The following is a 19509-nucleotide window of genomic DNA, read 5'->3' on the forward strand; positions in this document are numbered from 1 at the left end:
TCGGCAAAAGCAAAAAACCCTTGTTGCTTTCATTATAGTGACGAGTTTTTTGTCCCTTTCGAGAAACACGCAATTTTACGTTACAAGGTTAATAGTACTACAATATTGCCTTAAAAAAAAAAAAAAAAAATTCAGAAGCGAAACGTTGCATGACACGCCAATATCGTGCATAATTTTTTTGCGACCAACATCACAATGGGTCGCAAAAAATGGCGGTGATTCACAGAAATAATGATCGGATCGGAGTCGCGTCGGTGGAGATACGCTACTGACACTGCCTTCGTGATGACGAGTTATCTGGTATGCCACCAATAGAGGAGCGCTTGAACAAGATATCCTTGTACACTCGTAAAACGGAGGAGCAAACGCTGATGTAATTCTCATGTTTCGTCGAGGTGTGCCCGATCGGAATAAATTCATAGAACGATAAGTAGAATAATACTATGTTACATAAAAATGATAATCAAGTCTTTTAGAAGTTTCATACGAAAGGTGACAGTAACTTTCAAAAGTTAGTAAGAAGTTATGACTTACAAAGGAATAAGTTGATGAAAAATATAAAATAAAAAAAAGAGACTATAGTCTATAATTTGTAACATATCCGCTTTCAATATAAATTAGCTTCAAATCTAATTCAAATGAAGTATAAAGATGTATTTACATATTAAAAATATAAGTAAAAATAAATATTCGTCGCATAAATATCTTTTCGCCTATGCAAATATATCATAAATACGCAAATTTATTAGACATGTCAACTTATGTAATAAACGCTGCGCATATTTCCAAAATACGCGCTGACGTTCTCACTTGTTTGATCCAGTCGGATAAAATTCATAATAAATTCAGAGATCCATTCACAAGTCACAGAAAAACTGTTTCTTATAATCATTTTGACATTAAGTCGGCGCAAAATGTTGCGAGTGGGCTCTCTCGTCGTCATTAATATAATTAACGCTTGTCGGAGAAATGTGGACGGTATATTTAGATGGTTATTCCAATGAGAGAACATCAATGCGCGATTAATTGCTACGTCTGTCGGGCGGATGGCGGATGGCGATAACGATTCAACGCCGGTTGAATCCGATCACGCGCGAGTACCTCCGCGAAAACGTGCGAGACGAATATGTAGGGAAGATATTCGACTTTCGAGGCCGCAAAGAAATCGCGCGACGTCCGTGAGAGTGAACGATAGACAGAAAGAGAAAGAAAGAGGAAGAAAAAGAAGGAAAAAGAAAGAGAGAGAGAGAGAGAAAGAGTGAGAGAGAAAAAGAGGGAGAGAGAAAGATGATCGCCATCCCATTATAGCCGAAGACCGCCTGGTACGGCCCAAAATAGTTCACGTGGAGCCACGTCACCGTCGATTGGACCATCTCGCATTGAAAATTGCGCTCCCGGACAAGCCATATTATTCGCCTAACGAACACGATTCGACGCGACGACGCGCGACGCTTCGTTGCAACTTTAAGGTGCGATTTCATTGACGCTAGAAACTAGCGGCAGCGTCAAGAAAATGTAGTGGGGCAAGAAATTCAGACCGTCTCAACTTTTTAGCGTACCGCAAAATTCAACGGAACTTCTTCCCCCACTACATTTTCTTGACGCTGCCGCTGGTTTCTAGCGTCAATGAAATCGCACCTTTACGCGACGAATATACGTGGCTCGGACCGGTCGATTTACGCATTTAATCTATGATCTGTCCGCCACGGTAATGTAGTCCTCTTGAGACTATTGTTGAAGCGGGAAGATATCGCGATCAAAACATGCGCGTTTAACAAAATCCGCGTCTTTAATCCGTGCGCTCCGAGACCGGTTTGGATGTCTAGGTCCACTTTTTTCGAGAGAATAAAGCAACCTCTTGAATTTTCTTTAAGATCCTCGTTAGAGATATCGAAAAAATATATATATATGAGGAATTATCGGTTTTTTTCTGATTCGCAAGACAACGGATGTCTAAACTTTTTATAGTAAGATTACAACTTTATTCTTTTATTTCATTTTCTAGATCCACAATGATACCTTTTTTAGAAAACTCTTCTTTCGTATCTCTTACATATCTCTTGAAATTTTAAGTGTTATTTTTACGAAAATCTTAAGCTCACAATCAGATCCCAAGATTTTTTTTTTCTTTCAGCTTTCATATATTTTGTAAAATAATAATTTAATTCAATCTGGTTTACATTTTTATCAAGTTAAAAAATTAATTAAAATTATAGGCTATCAAAGCGAAGCATGATTGTGTAATACACATCGATTGGGCCGATTGATCGCTCTTTTTAATACTTTGTTTCGGTTATATACACACCGGGTATGTATGTACGACGGGGGTCAACGCTCGTAAAAACAAACAGTAAGGCTTTCTCTTCTTCAGACGCAAATTCTCTTCGTGCAAAATAGAATTAAAGAACCTCAAATATTGTGGTTTTGCTCCTTCAAGGCAGCCCGTGTAAGAAATAGCAACACCAAGCGGATTCTCCCCGGAAAACAAATTCTGACTGTCACCGATTGTACACGTGGCTTTCTTCCATAAAAGTTTCACAGTATTAAAATGAAAGAGATCGGCTGAGACGCACGTTTCGATAGAAGAAAAGCCGATGGCTTAAATAAATTGGGAATACGTTTGTCACAATATATTCATCATTAAAAATCACGACATTCTGGCATATAATAAAAACATCGGTCTACTTTTCTCCTAAAAATCAATAAAATTTAAAATTTAAAAATTAATAAATACGTAAATAAAAAATTACATTTCTTATATTTTACTTGTTTAGAAAGATAAAAAATGTATTCTTTTTGCTGTGATACAGATCATAGAAAGATGGAATAATAAGATAGATTTTTAATTATCCTTATCTAATCAAATTGCCTATCACAAAAATCCTTTTCACAAAAACTTTATTTAAACATTAAGTTCTACAGAGAGGCGGAAGAAAAAGAGAAAACCAACTACATCTTAGTTAATTTTAACTTAACGAATATGGTTTAGTAGAACTGGTTTACGAGAAGTCGTCGCGCCACTTGTGAACGTCGTTCTACCTCGGCGAACCACGCCGGAGAGTATCTCTGTATGCGTATATCTACGTCTTTAAATGTACGCGAGACGTTTGCAGTATCGCCGATCGTCACAGCCCAGATACATATATGGATCTACGGACGGCTGATCGCGAGCGCGATTTCCTCGCGTATTCCTATTCGCCCCGGTCGTTACTCCAGATTCCGCACGTAGAACGGGGCAATAAAATCGCGGGTATTTGATATCGATTGTTCCCGATGGAGATCGCATCAACGGTGTCCCGTATCGCGGAAATCGCCGCTTCTCTCGCCGCCCGTTTGGAGAATTATGCAACAAAGCTGGCAACGAGTACGCGCGACTAGCGGTACCGTGCGTGTGCCTTGTTCGTTCGCACGTGCCACGGAGACCGTCCCGATTTTGTCCGTACAACGTAGTTAGCGTTGTTAAGTAAGACGCGAAACTGGTGCTCGAAATCGACGCAAATAAGAACCTTATACTCTGAAAAATTTGGTCATTTAACAAGATATACGAGAAACTGTTTATTTTCAGGCGTCTATAATTATAAGGCTCGCGGATATAGGACAACTTTCTGCGCTGATGTTAGCCGGCCGATTAATATGTGAAAATTGTCAACTTATTGTTGCACGATTGTCCCCCACTTACAGATAATTGGCCCGTTGCAGAGACCTTTTAACAGTTTTGCGATAAGATAAAGTCGCGATTTGCGTCAAAACATATGAGTCAAAAAGTTTAATACGCATAATAGCTGCCACGTCGTGTGACACGAAGTATCGATCGAAGGAGAGACGCGTTCGGAACGGTAAATAAACGATGGATCTTTCTCACCGGTTATCGCTTCCTCTCTCGTGCGCACTTACCCATAGATCGTCGAGGGTGATAGAGTTATCGGTATAGAAGACCAGGACTTCGGCCGTGAGCGGCGACGTCTCGCGCAGCTTCGACGCCAGCAGCAAACAGGCGGTGCCGAGCAGCTGTAGCTGCGACTTCCTGATCGGGCAGATCGAGAGGAACCTGTCGACGTAGTTCATCGACAGGGGAAAGACCTCGTCCTGGCACTTCTGTTCTTCGCATACCTGCAACAGGCACGGGAGACGGTGCATTACGACGTTGTACATACCAACGTAACACGCAACGTCGCGTTGATAACGCGATGACGAGAGATCGTTTCAAGGTCGCGGACGATCAGAGGGAGAGTTACCGCGCGATAACGTCCGGCTACGCCAGCTCGCGATGCAAATTTAGCTCGCCAGTTTCGTTGAACGTAACGCGTCGGGTAGGTATCGAACGTAATAGTAGAAGATCATCAAAAGTTGATCGATTAATCACAATCGAAATCTCTCCCTCGCAGCTTCGTGACTCGGACGGGATTCACGATTGAAATTCTAGCGTTTTATTTTTCAAGAGACTTCTGAGATATGTCTTTTCTTTTACTTTTTTTTTTTAGTGCTCGAAAGATCCACGTTGAGAGAGAAGAAATTTTCGCACGACAATCGTCCGTAAACCTAGGCGTAGGCACGCACGAATATCGCACCGGATTTCCTTCAATCGTATTTTAACAAGCGCGGTCGCGACATTGTCGCTCCGAGTGCTACGACTGCGGGTCGATCGCCTTTGGCCGCGGGTCGGGGAACTATTCGACTTTGGGATTCTCTCGTCGGGTAAATTTCGCCGTGAAATTCAACCATCTGTTTGAAAGGAACTAGTGGAACGAAGCGTATCTTATCGTGAAAAGTGGATTAACTACCTGTCGTAAAGATAGCTAATTGCAGCATTTCACTACAACCGAGTTTCGACGTCTATACAAATTTATCCGGGATTTTCGCAGGCTCTCCGGCGCGGCGGGCCTCCTCCTCTGCCATTCGGGTCGTACGGGTTAATTAAAAACAAAGGAATTCCCGGTATCTTATCGATGATTTATCGCGTGCATCAACGAGCAATCGTGGCAACGCCAACGGAATGAGTCGCGTTTTTCTTTTGTTATCGCGTTTATTGCCGTATGTTTATTATTACCGCGTGTTTACATAAATCGCGGCGCAACGTCGGACCACGTAGCGCCTTTGAAGTTTCGGGGACCGCTGAATTTGCGGTAGGATCGCGAATTAACTTCGCCCGGGCGCCTCGGGGTGCCGGAGCCGAGTTGATCGCGCGTTGTCGAGCCGCGTGAGAGGAACTTATTGAGCGTGACCAACGATCGCCAGCCAGCTAGCCAGTCCTCGCTGCCGCACGCACGCACGCACGTTCGCACGCACGCACACTCTTGTAATTACTTCGCCGCCGCCACCACCAATTAGTAACATAGGCTTAACGAAATAATGGCGCTACACCAAATCGACGAAAATCGTATGTGAGATTGGTTCCGCCCGGAGAGAAGTAGGAAGAAAACGATACTGGACGTGGAAAAGTTGCGGCGAAGTTTGTCGCTGCTAAAAAACAACGGTCGCCGAAACTTTTCCACGTTCTCCCTGCAATTGGTCAATATTAATTATCCCGAGGGAGTGAGTACACACTCTTCTCAACGGCATTCTTCAACGAAATCGGTTCGAGAGATTATCTTGCATCTGTTCAAACATCGAAAAAAGCCGAGCGAGCTCAAGTTAGGAAAGGAGAATCCACAAAGTGCACAAGCGGCGGAATGAGGCCGCAAGTCATCGAGAAAAGACATTCCTCTAATTCTTCGCTATGTAATATAGATACTATTTTTACATTATTTTAATATATCATTTTCATAATGTGTTAGTGTACGAAACAATAATACGAAATAATACAATTTTTTAATAACACAATTATATAACATGATATTTTTGTAATATTACATGTTGATTAAATAATAAACATATTTTTATTTTTTATTATAAATCGCATCACACTGCTGAATATACGATCGGCGGATCTTAAGCATATCATATTAATGTACAAATATCTTTAAAAATATGTGCTGACCGAGTGAAGCAATTTACCAAAGTTCTTTCGGCGATGTGGCTTTACATTTATACTTGCGATACGCCTTTAATCGGTAATCCATAATAAATGTTTTTCGGGGTACTTTCTTTTAAAGATGAGTCATCTTAGAACTTTGTTACTTTTATCTGCGTGACTCTATCGAGCTCGCCGATCTCTCTTACAAGTTCGGCGCCAATTAAGCAGAATTGCCGCCGATAAAACCGACCGCGACCGGGACCGGTGTTATGTCTCGTGTGCATCGACAATAATTGGGCAAGGTCCGTCCGAGCGTTCTTAAGAGAAACATAAGGTATCCAAAATTTAACGAAGAAGGAACCAATAAAAATTCTATGTCCAACTGCCCACGACGTGGTTTCGCGATTCGGTAATTCGACACTTTCGCTATCAGCAGCATTTGCGCGAGTTCATATACAGAGTGACGTGCGAAAAATTAATCGGAGATGCGAGTAAGGGAAGCATCACATCCTGTGTCTTTAGAAGCTCGTTTGACATAAAAGCTGATTATGTGTAATATTTTTTAATAATTCACGAAGCTAAAAGGATCATCGAAAGACTATAATGACTGTCCTCGCTCTTAATTGTCAAGATGTCTGCCCTTTGAAAGCTACAAACGCACCTGCAACGATCGTTTCGAATTCAATTTCGGAAGATCGCTGAGAAAAAAATGTAAGCTTAGGACACCCTATAGAATTACGATTAACGCTAGCTGCAATCATTTTTAAAGAGGTCGGATACATTCCATCGGCGCACACGACCTGTCATTCGCGTCGGCTGGATCGACGAGCGCAATGTCGAAGAATTCAACGATGCGGACTCGGCATGCGCGCCGGCGACACGCACGCGTACACACACATACATACATACACGCAGCCCAAGCGACTCGCTTTCGTCGTGAAACAACACCGTCGAGGTCATCGCGTGAATTCGGTTATTGCGATTAAATGTCTGGGGCGCAGGAGCAATTAAATGCTCGGAGAAAAGAACGATATCGATGTAACAAAACCGCGAGGAACTATCGAAGTGACGCGAAGAAATTACACCGAAAGTTCGCTTGAAGTCTATCGTATCGATACATTTTAAATATGGCAGAATTTATTTCATTACGAATAAATCAACTGTTTAATCAAAGAATATTGTATTTACATGTGTAATTACATGTTATATAAATTACGATGCATTGTATTATCATTATTTCATAAAATGATATTAAACGAATGAGGAAAATCAATGAGTTTCTTGCAGCACACACATTAAAAGAATCAATATTATTTTGACGTTGGTCAAAATTTAACAGTCTTTCATTATTGTTACCGAGAATGAATCCCTAAGAGGCAGACATCGGCAATAATTCTGATTATACACAGATAACGCGTTGCAACTATAGTCGTTAAGATAGACGATAGATAAACTTTCAAAACCGCAAAGTGAATAGGTAACGCGTGCGGCAGAACGTGAGAAGCCTATCGAGCGGTCGTCGCGAAAGATGCGTTTTGTCGACGGGAAAAGAAAACAATTTAGGCCTTTGTGCCGGGAGAGAAAGCCAGGGCGCATATCGAGCGGTGCACGCTATCGGAGCGTGAGCTTCAATGCGATATACTCATATCGTTTCGGCTCTGATTTAAATGAGAGCGGCGCAAGAAATGTAAAGCGACGCCGAAGGAACACAATCACAAGGAACGGAATCCGATCTAGCCCGGTCCGGAAGCGGAGGAGCACACTCAACTATATCAATGAAGAGAGACGGCAGGCAATGAAGGCGAAAATTAATTCGACAGATCGTGTCTCTCTCGGCGTCTTTCGACGATCCGTCCGGCGAAACGACCGTCGACGGAATTTCTTTGTTTCTCATTTCTATTTTCGGTGAGAACACCGATGCCGCGTATGTAACACTATTGTTTTGAATATATCGTGCCAAGCCCCGATCACTAATCTGTTCTGTTCCATTCGCTCAACACGAGTCGCAAAATCGTTTTATCACGGTACTGTCTAATCTCAACTTTCTAATATACTTAATTCAAAGCGAGCCTAATTAAGCTAGATACAAATGTGACCCGCGATAACACACAAACCGTGATATTTGCAATATCCTTATCGTGAAAGAGAGAGAGAGAAACGAAGAAGAAACTATAACTTGTTCCTGAGCGTTCGATACCTCGCGTGGACACATCGGAATTTTTCTTGGAATCTGTCTTCGGATCAAAAATCAAAAATTGATAACCGCGCGATAACACATAGATACTCGATCGATCGGCTGCCGATTCTGGCTCTTTAATCGGTGAGAACGTAATGTGGATGATGTGAATCGCAATACAATCCCCTTATCGGCAGCTTTGGAAACGCACGGTGACGTAAGTCAAGGGGGGGGGGACTTATCGGCGAGGGTCCGAATTTCCTATTCAATGACAGCGAAATGTCAAAAATGTTACATCGCTACGCTACAACCAGCAATAAACGCAATATTATAGAAAAAAATCAATTTTTTTAAACTATAAAGTATTAATGGAAAATGTAGAATTTGTAATAAAAAAAATAATTATGTATCGACAGTGTACAAGGTTCGTTATAAGTTTAAAATTATACACAAATTGTATATTTTATGCGTACTGAAAAGATCAGGAGAAAATCTTTATATCGATATCTTGAAACGATTTTTATATCGTTCTTCGATTAGATAAATGATGGAATATAACTCTCGAAAAATCTTGATTTTATAATTCTGTGTTTAAATTCCCAACGTCCAAAAAAATCCACGAGTGAATTCCTCATCCTTCACATCGGCAATCCGGACATTTAAATTTAGAAACGAATGAATTTTGATTGGTAATACATTCTCGGCCTTTATACGTCTCACGTTTAAACGTATAGAATTTCATGCGCAGAATATATCTTATATCCGATAGGGTTTTCGATAATAAGAGACGCGATTGTGTGACAAAATATAAAGAATGTCGATTTTGCCTCGTCGCAAATCGACAAGGAATTTTGCGCGAGTGTATATATATATAGACTCAGGGAGCACAATGCCGTCGCGACAAAAGAAACGCGGCAACAGGTTTTCAATCGCTGCCAAACATTCGAACGGAACATTTGCGGGAATTGATATTGCATCGTGCGCCTCTCGACTAATTTTCCTGCCACTCGTCGGACAGCAGGCTACTTCAGAGCGTCGTCGTTTGTTTTCGTCTCAAACCGATGCAATTCATTCGGAAAATAAAAATTTCGAGACGTTTTATTTCGCAATATTTAAAGAACTCACAATCAGATGAACTTTTAATGGCGCATAATTAAAAAACTCGCATGACGCGTCATGTGACGTGAGTCGACAAAAGGAATCTAAATATGATGAGTATAATGCTAATAAGGCTTATGTCACGAGAACGTGCGTGTATACGTATTGATTCCTAATCACAGAGACCAGCTGACATATTCGGTCCGGCGATTAGCATGCTTGAACTTATTAAATTCTGCTTATTTATTTAACCAACTTTCTCACGTAACGTAAAAACATCTAACTTGCGCGACGCAAAAAAAAAGATCGTTCCCGCGACATCGTCACACATCGAGAGCTGCGCGTTTCGAGAGAACGTAATCGTGAGAGCCGAAATTTACGTCTCGCGCGAACTTGACCTTCATCTGTCCCCGCAGAGTATATTTGGATCCAAATCAATTCAATTACATTGTTCTTTAGGAGCGGCGATCGGCCCGCATTATACCTTCGTTACGTTTTTTAAATCGACGAGCGATAAATCACCGCTGTCGGCGCTGTCGTGTCTAAGAATACGATTCTCGAACGACGAGCCACAACATTAGGTCGAGACCTTTAACTTTGCAGCGAACGAAACTTTTCTCCCTACGTGGACACGTGTATAAGAATCGGGAACAGCTCTCTTCCTATACAGTTCAATTTGTTGTCGAACGAAACTACAAAAAAGGAGCTAAAATAATCGACCGGTCCGCCAGACCGATAGGTCAGCGGTAAGCTTTATTTTTAGACCGTCCTACACTTTTTTTCCCCCGCGTAATCGGCATTTGTCAAGACACGTAATTGTTGCGTGTCGTCGCAGGGTCGATTCTTTAAACATTCAAATTAGGTGTGATCGCGATTCAATTGTCACGCCGGCGATTCTACTTTTAGGAAGGCACGCTCGAGGCGAGGAATAAAGGGACATTTGAAATACGATCGGAGCTACTAGGCGCGAGAGAATCCGTCTGACCATCGTCTAGCATTTAACCGCATCGCGATAAAGAATCGAAGCAAGCTGCTCTGCTGCTCTCGTCGCCGAGACGGAGCTAACCGTCTCCCCGGCCGGCAAAGTCCACGCTTCGCGGAAACCAGCCCGATCCGACGGCCGGTCGCGGAGTCAAGTTAACGCGATCGTGCGATCGCGCGCGCGCGCGACGTACTACGCGTGGGAACAAAAGAGAGAGAGACTGTGACTCTTCCTCGCTCACCTCCAACATCCACTCGGCGACGATCTTGCGCATGAGCGGCGAGATGTCCCTCTGCACGCACTCGAAGTACGATCGGCTCGGCGCGTAGCGCTCCTCGGTCTGCAGGAGGTTCTGCAGCACCCGGTCGTCGCCTAGGAGGGCCGGATCGGCGTACGCCCGGCACTCGGTCTCCGTGGTCTCGCAGCACAGAAGATCCATGACGGCCGAGAACGAGGATGGCGAGGGGTTCGCGCGAAACTCTCTCTCTCTCTCTCGGTTTCTTCCCACCGTAGGTTTCCTCAGGACACGTATCGGACGTGCTCCCGTCCACGTGCTCCCTCGAAGGATCTCGAGACGGATCCCCGGAATGGGAGAGAGAGACAGAGGGGGACACAACACCTTTTTCACAGCGAACGAGGCAGAGCCGCCGGCTGATCACTCACCTCGCGACGAGTTACGAAACGCGACGATGACGACTACGCACGTACACACGTATATATGTGTGTATGTGTATGTGTGCACGGGCCAAAGTCGCAATTGCGACGATGAGCGAGCGAACGAGCGAAAGAGAAAGAGGCGTGTTCGTCCGTTCGATCAGTTTCTCACCTATACATTTTCTTCCTTTCTGGAAAGATTTTTTTTTTCTCTTTCTTGGTCAACGAAGAATCGGGGTATTCTTCGTCCTCGATACTTGCTTCCCACACGTGTTGTTCCGCGAATCAAAGCACACAAAAAGCGTAATAAATAATACGTTTGCGAGACGCTCGGAGGCTCCTAATAAATAAGCGTAGTGCGTGTGCGCGTTTCCGGCCGGTGCCACTTAAATCGTCGCGCGATTCGCGTTTGTCCAAGTCCGCGGGGCGACTAGTACGTTTCGTTTCCCGAGGGAGTCATGAGAAAAGAGGGAGAGAGAGATGGGTGGGCAGGCACTTCGATCGGCGCAGGAGAACGGTGATTTTCTTTTTTTTTTTCGTTTCTTCCTTTTAACAGACCGACGTGAGGAACAACGGTTTGTCCTCTCTCGGAGTGCCGAACCCAAGTCGCCGGTCTCCGTTCGCCTGCCTACGTACGATTTAAATGTCCTGCGAGATGCTAGGAGCGCGAGGATCCCTCTCCACTTTCTCACGATCCGACACTGGTGACTTATCAGGTCAGAATGCCGGCGAGTCCGGTCACGCAGCCACCCCGTAGCCGGTACTCTCCCCACTCAGGCGGCGCCACTCGGTTGACTCGGTCACGTGACCCGTACCGGCTTCCCCCACCAGCGCGGCGCCAGCGTGTCACGTGGAACGTAACCGTTCCCCACCACGGTGTGTGTGCGCGCGCGCGCGGGCGCGGTACATACGGCCGTGGCGCCGGTGCCGGCGGTGCCGCCGGTTTAGTCGTGAAACAGCGGCGCAGTGGGGTGGACGGGGGTTTGCATCGTGTAAAGAAGCCCTTGCGTTCGACACCTAAAAGCTCCGGCTACATATGCCGAAATTGTATTCGTTTCTATGTGGCGTTCTTATACAGATATACAGATACGTAATGATGATCCGCCAGTGAGTCCACTTTCCTTTTCAGTCGTAAACTCGTTAAAAAGATTATATATATTGTTTTATCTGTATATATTTTGGAGGTAGTAGTAATAGTAGCTTATTTTATATTTGTTTTCTATATTAAGTTTGGTTTATATCGAATAAATTAAATGGTATTGAAGAAATATGATAAAAACACAGAGAGGAGGATATAAAATGAGAAAAGATATATGAGGAAAGTGAGAATATGAAGATCGAATCGAAAAGCAAAAGATAATTAAGGTCTTGAATTCGAAAGAGAAAAGGAACAAAAAGAGAAAGCTGTTTACGTAATGCTCCACGTGTTCTTAGACCATGGCAACCTGTTGCTAACGGTGGCGAATCAATAGTGTTCAATAATTCGAAATGATTAGAATCATTCTTTCAAATAATTCAAAACGAATCGATCATATCTTTTATGGAACTTTTAATTAGCTCGAATATATTTCTGACACTCTTTCACAAAAAATAAATTAGATAAAGAAGTTTCTCTTTGTATTATAGAAACGTTTAGAATATTTCGAATGCTTGAAAAGTATTAACTATTAATGTTCATGTAGCTACATTAAGAACTTGTAAAACTGTTGTCTATATTTCGTGAAATGTTGAGAAATGTGTCGGAGCTTTCACAATCAGTTCTTGATTAACTCTCGCGATTCGGGCGCCAAATGCGCCAATATTATCGAGGTCCGGCGTAGAAATATTCTCAAAGTTACGCGTTTCTTTCGTGAGAAAGTTAAATATCGTATTTTTGAGCACTCTCGCTCGATTCTGTCGGCCTTGGGCTCCGTTTGTACACGGCCCAACACTGAACGAACGGAGCGGCTCGGTCGACTTCGGTCCCATTCGCTTTCGTTCGTTCATCCGAGACACCGGAGCTCCTCCACGTTGCTCTTCGCCGACGAGCCTCTCTTCGAACTCGGTTCTCGGCGAGCTTACTTCTCATTACCGTCGTTCTTGAGCGAGAAAACCCAATTAACAAGAACAAAACTGTCTAAAGACTCCCATAGAAAACTTGTAGCTAAATCCCAAAATCGATGGTTTTTTTCAAAATCGAGAAATGACGTTACACGACGATATCTTTATTTTCAAGATCAGGGTGACGCGACGTCATGATTCATTAAAAGATTATTTTCTTAATGTAAGAATGCTTGGAAGAAACAGATAACGGTACCTAAATAGGTGTTTAATCGAAAAAAAAGAGTGTGTATGCTTTGATAGTTCTCGTTTTCTTTCGAAAGAAAAATTTGCCTAATAAGCAAGATTCCTTTCTCTTCGAGTCATTAACATATGCAAAGAAGCTTCAAAGCAGTTTGTTTAGTTCTTGTCACGTTTTATAAATAAAAAGAAAACCACGAAAGAAAAGAGAGAAAAGGAATAAGAGTAACAAAGCTAAGAAAATATAACTTTTATTTATACTTTCGTTCAATGAATTTGAAGTTTATTTTTTTTTAATAAAATTGCTAATTTCGTTTTCTTCACTAGATTTAGTTCTAAACATATAATATCTCGGTAATTAAGGCATTAAAACTTAAATGAAGCTAAAATAAAATAAATATTTAAGATGTCATAAGTATGATAGTTTTTTGTTTTTAATCGATTATAAATATGATACTTTGATATTATTATCGAAAAGCGATAGAATCCAAAGTATTCGGTGAATCTGACTGAAAGAATAAACTTATATGTCATTTTTACACACTATCGGGTATCGAGCATAAATCTCATTCAGATTCCTCAAATTCCTATTTTTACGTTATATTCGCCAATTTTAGAGATTCTTCGTGCGTACATAGGTACGTGGAAAAGTGAGTGTCGCTTCCGGCGAACAATTTGAAGCGATCGACTGTGAGAGAAGCAAGCGAACGAAGGTAGAAGAGACGGAAGGGGGAGGCGGTGGGGGTCAGTGGGAGTAGAGAGCCACGTAGATAGAATGTCCTTGGTGCACGAAACCTCCCGGTCTGGAGTTTCGCCTCGTTTACACGTACTACGTTTTTACTACATAATGCGTACGCGACGACATGATGCGTAGTTACGGGACTACGGTCGGCTGCGACTCCCCGCGACGACCGAATGTGTCGTGCGTGTAAGTCGTACCACGGCGCCGTACCTGTGATGATGAACGATACTCCGCAAGTGCACCGTATGCCCGATCGCGGTTTGTGATCGAGACATCGGTAATCGCCGCGAGCCGCGAGGTGCATAAATCCTTCCTGAGATAGTAAGTCGAACATAAACCGTTAAAAGCGCACGCAGTGATTCCTTTTCATTCCGTCACTGTCTGGCTTGGCAAATTTTCTATATAACTTCTAAGAGGTTTTATAACTTCTAAGAGGAGCAATTCGCGATAATGATTCGATATGATTTTTATAGTTCTTAAATCAGTTTAATATTTTAATATATTATTTTCCCAGCTATACGAAGGTGTTAATTGATAATAACTGTCATTTATATAACTCTCAATTTCTAAAGGGTCATGTGAACTTTGGTGTTTACAGCATTTGTTTGTTTTGTTTAGCGTAATACATTAACTACGCGAGGGTAACATAGAATGGAAGACATATATAAAGTGTGGAGATAAATTAAATTTGACACAACAGGAAGTTACGCCTAAATTCAGAATGCTGCGACTATCTATATACATATACATATAATAGCAGATAAGATAAGGTCCGGGGAGAGCACATTTGGATATTGAATATATGTACAAATAAAATAAAATATTATATTTGTATGTTCTTTAAACGTCAGCAAGAATTGATTGTTCCGAAAATTCCTGCGTAACGAAACGAAACTTTTGCAAAAATCTGCCAGCGGGATCGTAAAACCTTTTACTGAATACATTGCACCGGAGTCGGATGTCTCAAAGTATTGATGGTAACACATTACTTTTGCCGTTCAACGGGATTCCTACGGTGCTCGGTACCTGTTTATAGAAAAGCTCGAAGAGTCGAACTGGTATATACTGTGCCACCAACGACATTGGCGTAGAAGTTAGCCTCGAGCGAACTGAATGAGCATGTCGTTTTTATGACTTCTCTAAAACTACCTACCGCATGCTAGCTGAAAAATGTAGAAGTTTCTCTATCGTTACAAATTCCATAATATTTCCCTAAAATCTTTATCGAATATAAGTTTTAATTTGTAAAAAAGATTTTCCCAAATCAATAAACCTTGCGTTACTTGTGCATTGATTTTTAGATGCTGGCATTTAATCAATTTAATTCCAATAGTCATATCTATAGACGAGTGTTGTGAACATTCCTTTCACATTCCGTTGGTCACAATCAATATCTGACATTGAAATTGAAGGCCAACGTGCAAGGACCAGGCAAGCCTGCTTTATCAAGTGACGCAGGAAAGCCTTGGCTAACTTTCTGGCTTTCCTGTAGCAGCTTGATAACTCCGTCGTGAATCAGTCAAATCGTGAATGTATATAATTTCAACAACGTTTTAGATACTTCCATGAAAACAATAAATCTGTACTGTACAAATCAGTGAAATAAAGCAAAATAGTTGAGACATTTTGTTATGTTGTCAATTACTTGGCCTCATTTTAGTCTAGAAGCAAATAACGAAAATTTTGCTTTTAGGTAACAATAAGGTTTAATTATAGAAATGAAGTATACGGGATTTAATTAATTCTCGCGATTAAGACTGCAACCTTCGCAATCGAGTTTTCTTTTTTCCGCAGCATATAACTATCTGCGTATATCTGATTCCTGCATCAATCGATGAGCCATCATTCACTCAGCACGTAGTAGTAAATAACTCGTTTTGTCGAAAAAAAAGTGGAATCGCCTAACTTGCGCGCCAGACCTTCGATTACGTAATCGTTCAATTTTTCGCAGTGATATCTCGCTATCATCAGCCGCCTTCGTGCACTTCGATTCACTGTAAATTAATTCCTATTGAATCGAATCGCGCGACCCATTTTAATCAACAATTTCTTATACTACGTTTAAATCTTGCTTCGTTTGTCAGGAGTTTTAGATTTCAAAATTATTTTTACACACTGTACACTTCAAAAGAATAAAGAAACGCACAATGTGATTGAAGACACTGTGAGTATCTAATCACGTATTTTTGTAGACAACTTAAGAGGATTTAAAAGGATTTAAGTAACATAAAAACGTCGCATTAATTCAGACAAAATCGCAATCGTGAATTCTATGGACGTTTCGCATGGCTCTAGTAGACCAAACGCTTCCAAATTCGCTGCTCATATTTTCCCAAGGATTTCGCAACAAGTAGTCGCGCTTGTACGCACGTGGTCGCGATACGTTCCGCGCGAGATTTATGCTGCTTAGTGTGAGAAGCCTGTCGACGAATGTACTCGCCTCCGGGCGGTTTAAATGGCCGCAAGACAGCCCCGCGTCGTACTCTCTCCAGTTAGTATTTAATTTCACTAGAGCATGAATGTTCCGGCCGGTGCTTACCCACCTTTTACGATACGCCTGACGAGCCCGTCCTACTCTTCTTCTTCTTCTCCTGCCGCTTCGGCATCGCCGTCTCCTACCTATGAACAAGGGAAGTCTCGTTCTGCCTGCGTGAGCCTATACACTGTGTACGAAACCGAATCGATAACGAACGACGGGGCGTACTTTCTAAAGAGAAGCCGAGATCGCCCGTCGTTAAACATAAACGCAGAGAGCTAGCGTGCAAAAAAGCTTAATTAGAGGTATAACGAGAATCGAATTCGCGGAAATTCAGTTAGAAGGGGGCTCGTGGACAAGATAATTCGTCCAATTTCCACACGGGACAATTTGGAAATCCCGTCACGTCTAATTTAAGCTTCCACGTATGATGCTTACAACGCCGTGGATTCTCATTAGCGAGAAATTTTTCGCTGCTGAATTCGTTCGGTTGGTTATCGGCGCAGTTCAATAAACGCATCTCGCATTTGCATACGTGCACGTGTGGATGCGGGTGGACAATAAAGTTACTGCCTTGAAAGGCAACTATTATTAAAGGAGAATTTTGTAAAGAATTTTAATAAAAATATGTGACATCAAAAAATGAACCAAATATCGGGAACAAATTTTGCAGCAAAGACAAAGAGGAAAATGCCAATAAAGTCAAATTTAGGTATTTTCAGTTGTTGAATCTTCGCTCTTATTCGGAATTTAATTATCGCAAAGATCAAAGTATCGAAAAAATGTGCAATTATAAACGCGCGTTTTGCAACGGTACACCCGATATTATTCTCGATAGGCTTCGACAGCGCAAACACGTTCTACGGCGATGGGGTCTTTTTGAGAGGCACAAATCATTGTACCTCTCGATGTGACATTGCGAATGACACTCGTCACGAGAAAGAGAAAGAGAGAGATGGAGAGCGTGAACTTGTAACACTATGCCCGACAGATATACGGCGGCGTATACCGATACTAGTTAATTATCATTTCTGTGAATGCAACTGGAGCGTACCGTTTGAATTGCCTGGCACATTCCTTGATATTGATTTTATTAATAATCTGCATGAATAATTCGTGCGCTGTTTTGGTCCATTCACGTGAAACACTCGTGAATGCTTAAGACTTGGTAGAATGTAAATTACTTTATTGCACAAGCATTAATGAATTCAAGGATATAATTAAGATACGTTTGTACTGAAGCAAACTGAAATTATATTGACAATTATCGAGAAGAAGCTCCTATTTTCTGCTTTTGTATATTAAGCTGTTTTTATTTTCAGCAATTTCACATTTTTCTCTATTTTTTTCGAAAAGTAGGTAATATAAAAATAGCGCGGCTAAACGTGACTGAAATATGCAATTTACAGCAGCTGAAATAAACAATAAGTTTTAATTGTAAAGTTAGTACAAATGCGAGTTGTTTATTCAATGCAAATAATTGTTGAATTTGAGATATCGATACGTCTGCCGATACTGATATTAACTTTTGCCGTAATTGAACCGTTAAAAGTACTCTTGGTTTCATTAAATTATTGAGTGGTATGTGTGTTACGAGCACACTTCGTCCGTAATATTGTGCTAAAGAAATTATTCGAGTGTATTTCAATAATCTCTGATTCTTGAAGTCTGTCGCGCAATCCTTATCGCGAAATACATATAATTAGTTTAGTATCTGACAGCGGCGCCTTCGAGACGAGCTTCGCGCCGGCGAGTATCTTCGCGTGGATTCATGTCTGCAGGTCGTACATTGCTTGTAATTAGTGTGCACGCACATAAAACGTTTCTAAATAAGCAATTTCTTTCTTCTAGATTTTTTCTACCTACTTGAAATTGATGATTCCTCATTAATGTTGCCGTAGTATCAATAAATTTTAATTAATAAGAGACTTTTTATAAAAAACTGATTTGCAGCAACTGCAATGTGAACAGATAACAAAAGATTTCACTTTACTTCATCTTCGTGCATACTTTGGTGTAGAAGAATTTTAATTGAACGATCGTTTCAGATTCCATATTAAAATATTAAAACGTTATCAGAAAATAACGTCTAATATAATTTTCTCTAAAGCAGGATCGAATAAAATAAATATTGCAAAGAAGAATAATAATTTTGGGATATTTTATATAAAGAGCGTACTGAATTAATTATCAAACATTAACCATGTTACCTAGTCATATATAATTCCACGCTGTGGCCATGATAAAATTGCAAAGATCATTTTTTATGAACGACAATGCGGTCAAAGTTAATCTCTAAACGCGAACTGAGACACGATGACACTATCACAGTGATAAAACTCGCTTTTGCGCATACGATTGCGATTGTCTCTTGAAGTTACTCGAAGTGCGTAAAGTATTCGTGCATGTTTACGTAATGAACTCGACGTGCAGCACGATAGCGCAAACTATTAATAGAGCGAGTAAATGGAGTCGTTCGTGGATGAACCACGCATAAATCGTAAACACGATTGAATAAATTTCTGACTTGAGTTTTATCGGTAGCTATACTAGTAGACCTCGTATTAGTCTCTTTTTAAAGTTATCTCGAATCTCTGAAAATTTTTTTAAAATTTTTACTGAACAATTTTTCGAAGAATGTTTTCGAACTTCTGAATACTTGGTTTAAAAAACGTACTTTTTGTACTCGCTCTTATCGATGTAGCCGCACAGTCAGAAAGCGTGCCGAAAACGAAGACCTCAATCTCCTTCCGATAATGCAGTGATAAAGAAAAGAAATGAGCGTTGACGAGTCCTCGAGAAGGTGACGTCATTATCAACGTGTAGCCTCTGACCTCGTGCATGCTCGTTTCCGTTCGTTCAAGACTCATTTCAGTTGTTATTGGATGCAACGCATCGGCGCGACGCGTCGTAACGCTGTTGCACATGTTATCAGCGATACCTTCTTAATGTGAGTTTACTAAACAAATATCAGCTGATATTACAATCTTAGAGGCACCTATGAAGCACGAGAAACGGAGTTCGGCGTGATAAATGTATTGCAAGCGACGGCGCTTTTGCGGGAGAGGAAACGCAGGGAGAGACGATGCTATACAAAAGAATTTATTGGTCTACAATAAATTGACCCTCGCAATAAAAATGACGATGT

General features: G+C 41.5%; 1 protein-coding gene across 1 annotated transcript in view; it reads right to left on the reverse strand.

Annotated features, from left to right (window-relative positions):
- The window catches only part of Cycd (cyclin D), a 37238-nt gene extending 25643 nt beyond the window's left edge, over nucleotides 1-11595 (reverse strand). Inside the window, exons 1-2 of the mRNA XM_071787556.1 lie at nucleotides 10451-11595; nucleotides 3895-4110 (exon numbers count right to left, since the gene is read on the reverse strand). Coding sequence (XP_071643657.1) covers nucleotides 3895-4110; nucleotides 10451-10648 — 414 coding nt within the window. The 5' untranslated portion in view covers nucleotides 10649-11595. The remainder of the gene's footprint in view (nucleotides 1-3894; nucleotides 4111-10450) is intronic.
- Between the last annotated feature and the right edge of the window lie 7914 nt (nucleotides 11596-19509).

This window comes from Temnothorax longispinosus, chromosome 9, assembly GCF_030848805.1.
Source record: "Temnothorax longispinosus isolate EJ_2023e chromosome 9, Tlon_JGU_v1, whole genome shotgun sequence".
NCBI lineage: Eukaryota > Metazoa > Arthropoda > Insecta > Hymenoptera > Formicidae > Temnothorax > Temnothorax longispinosus.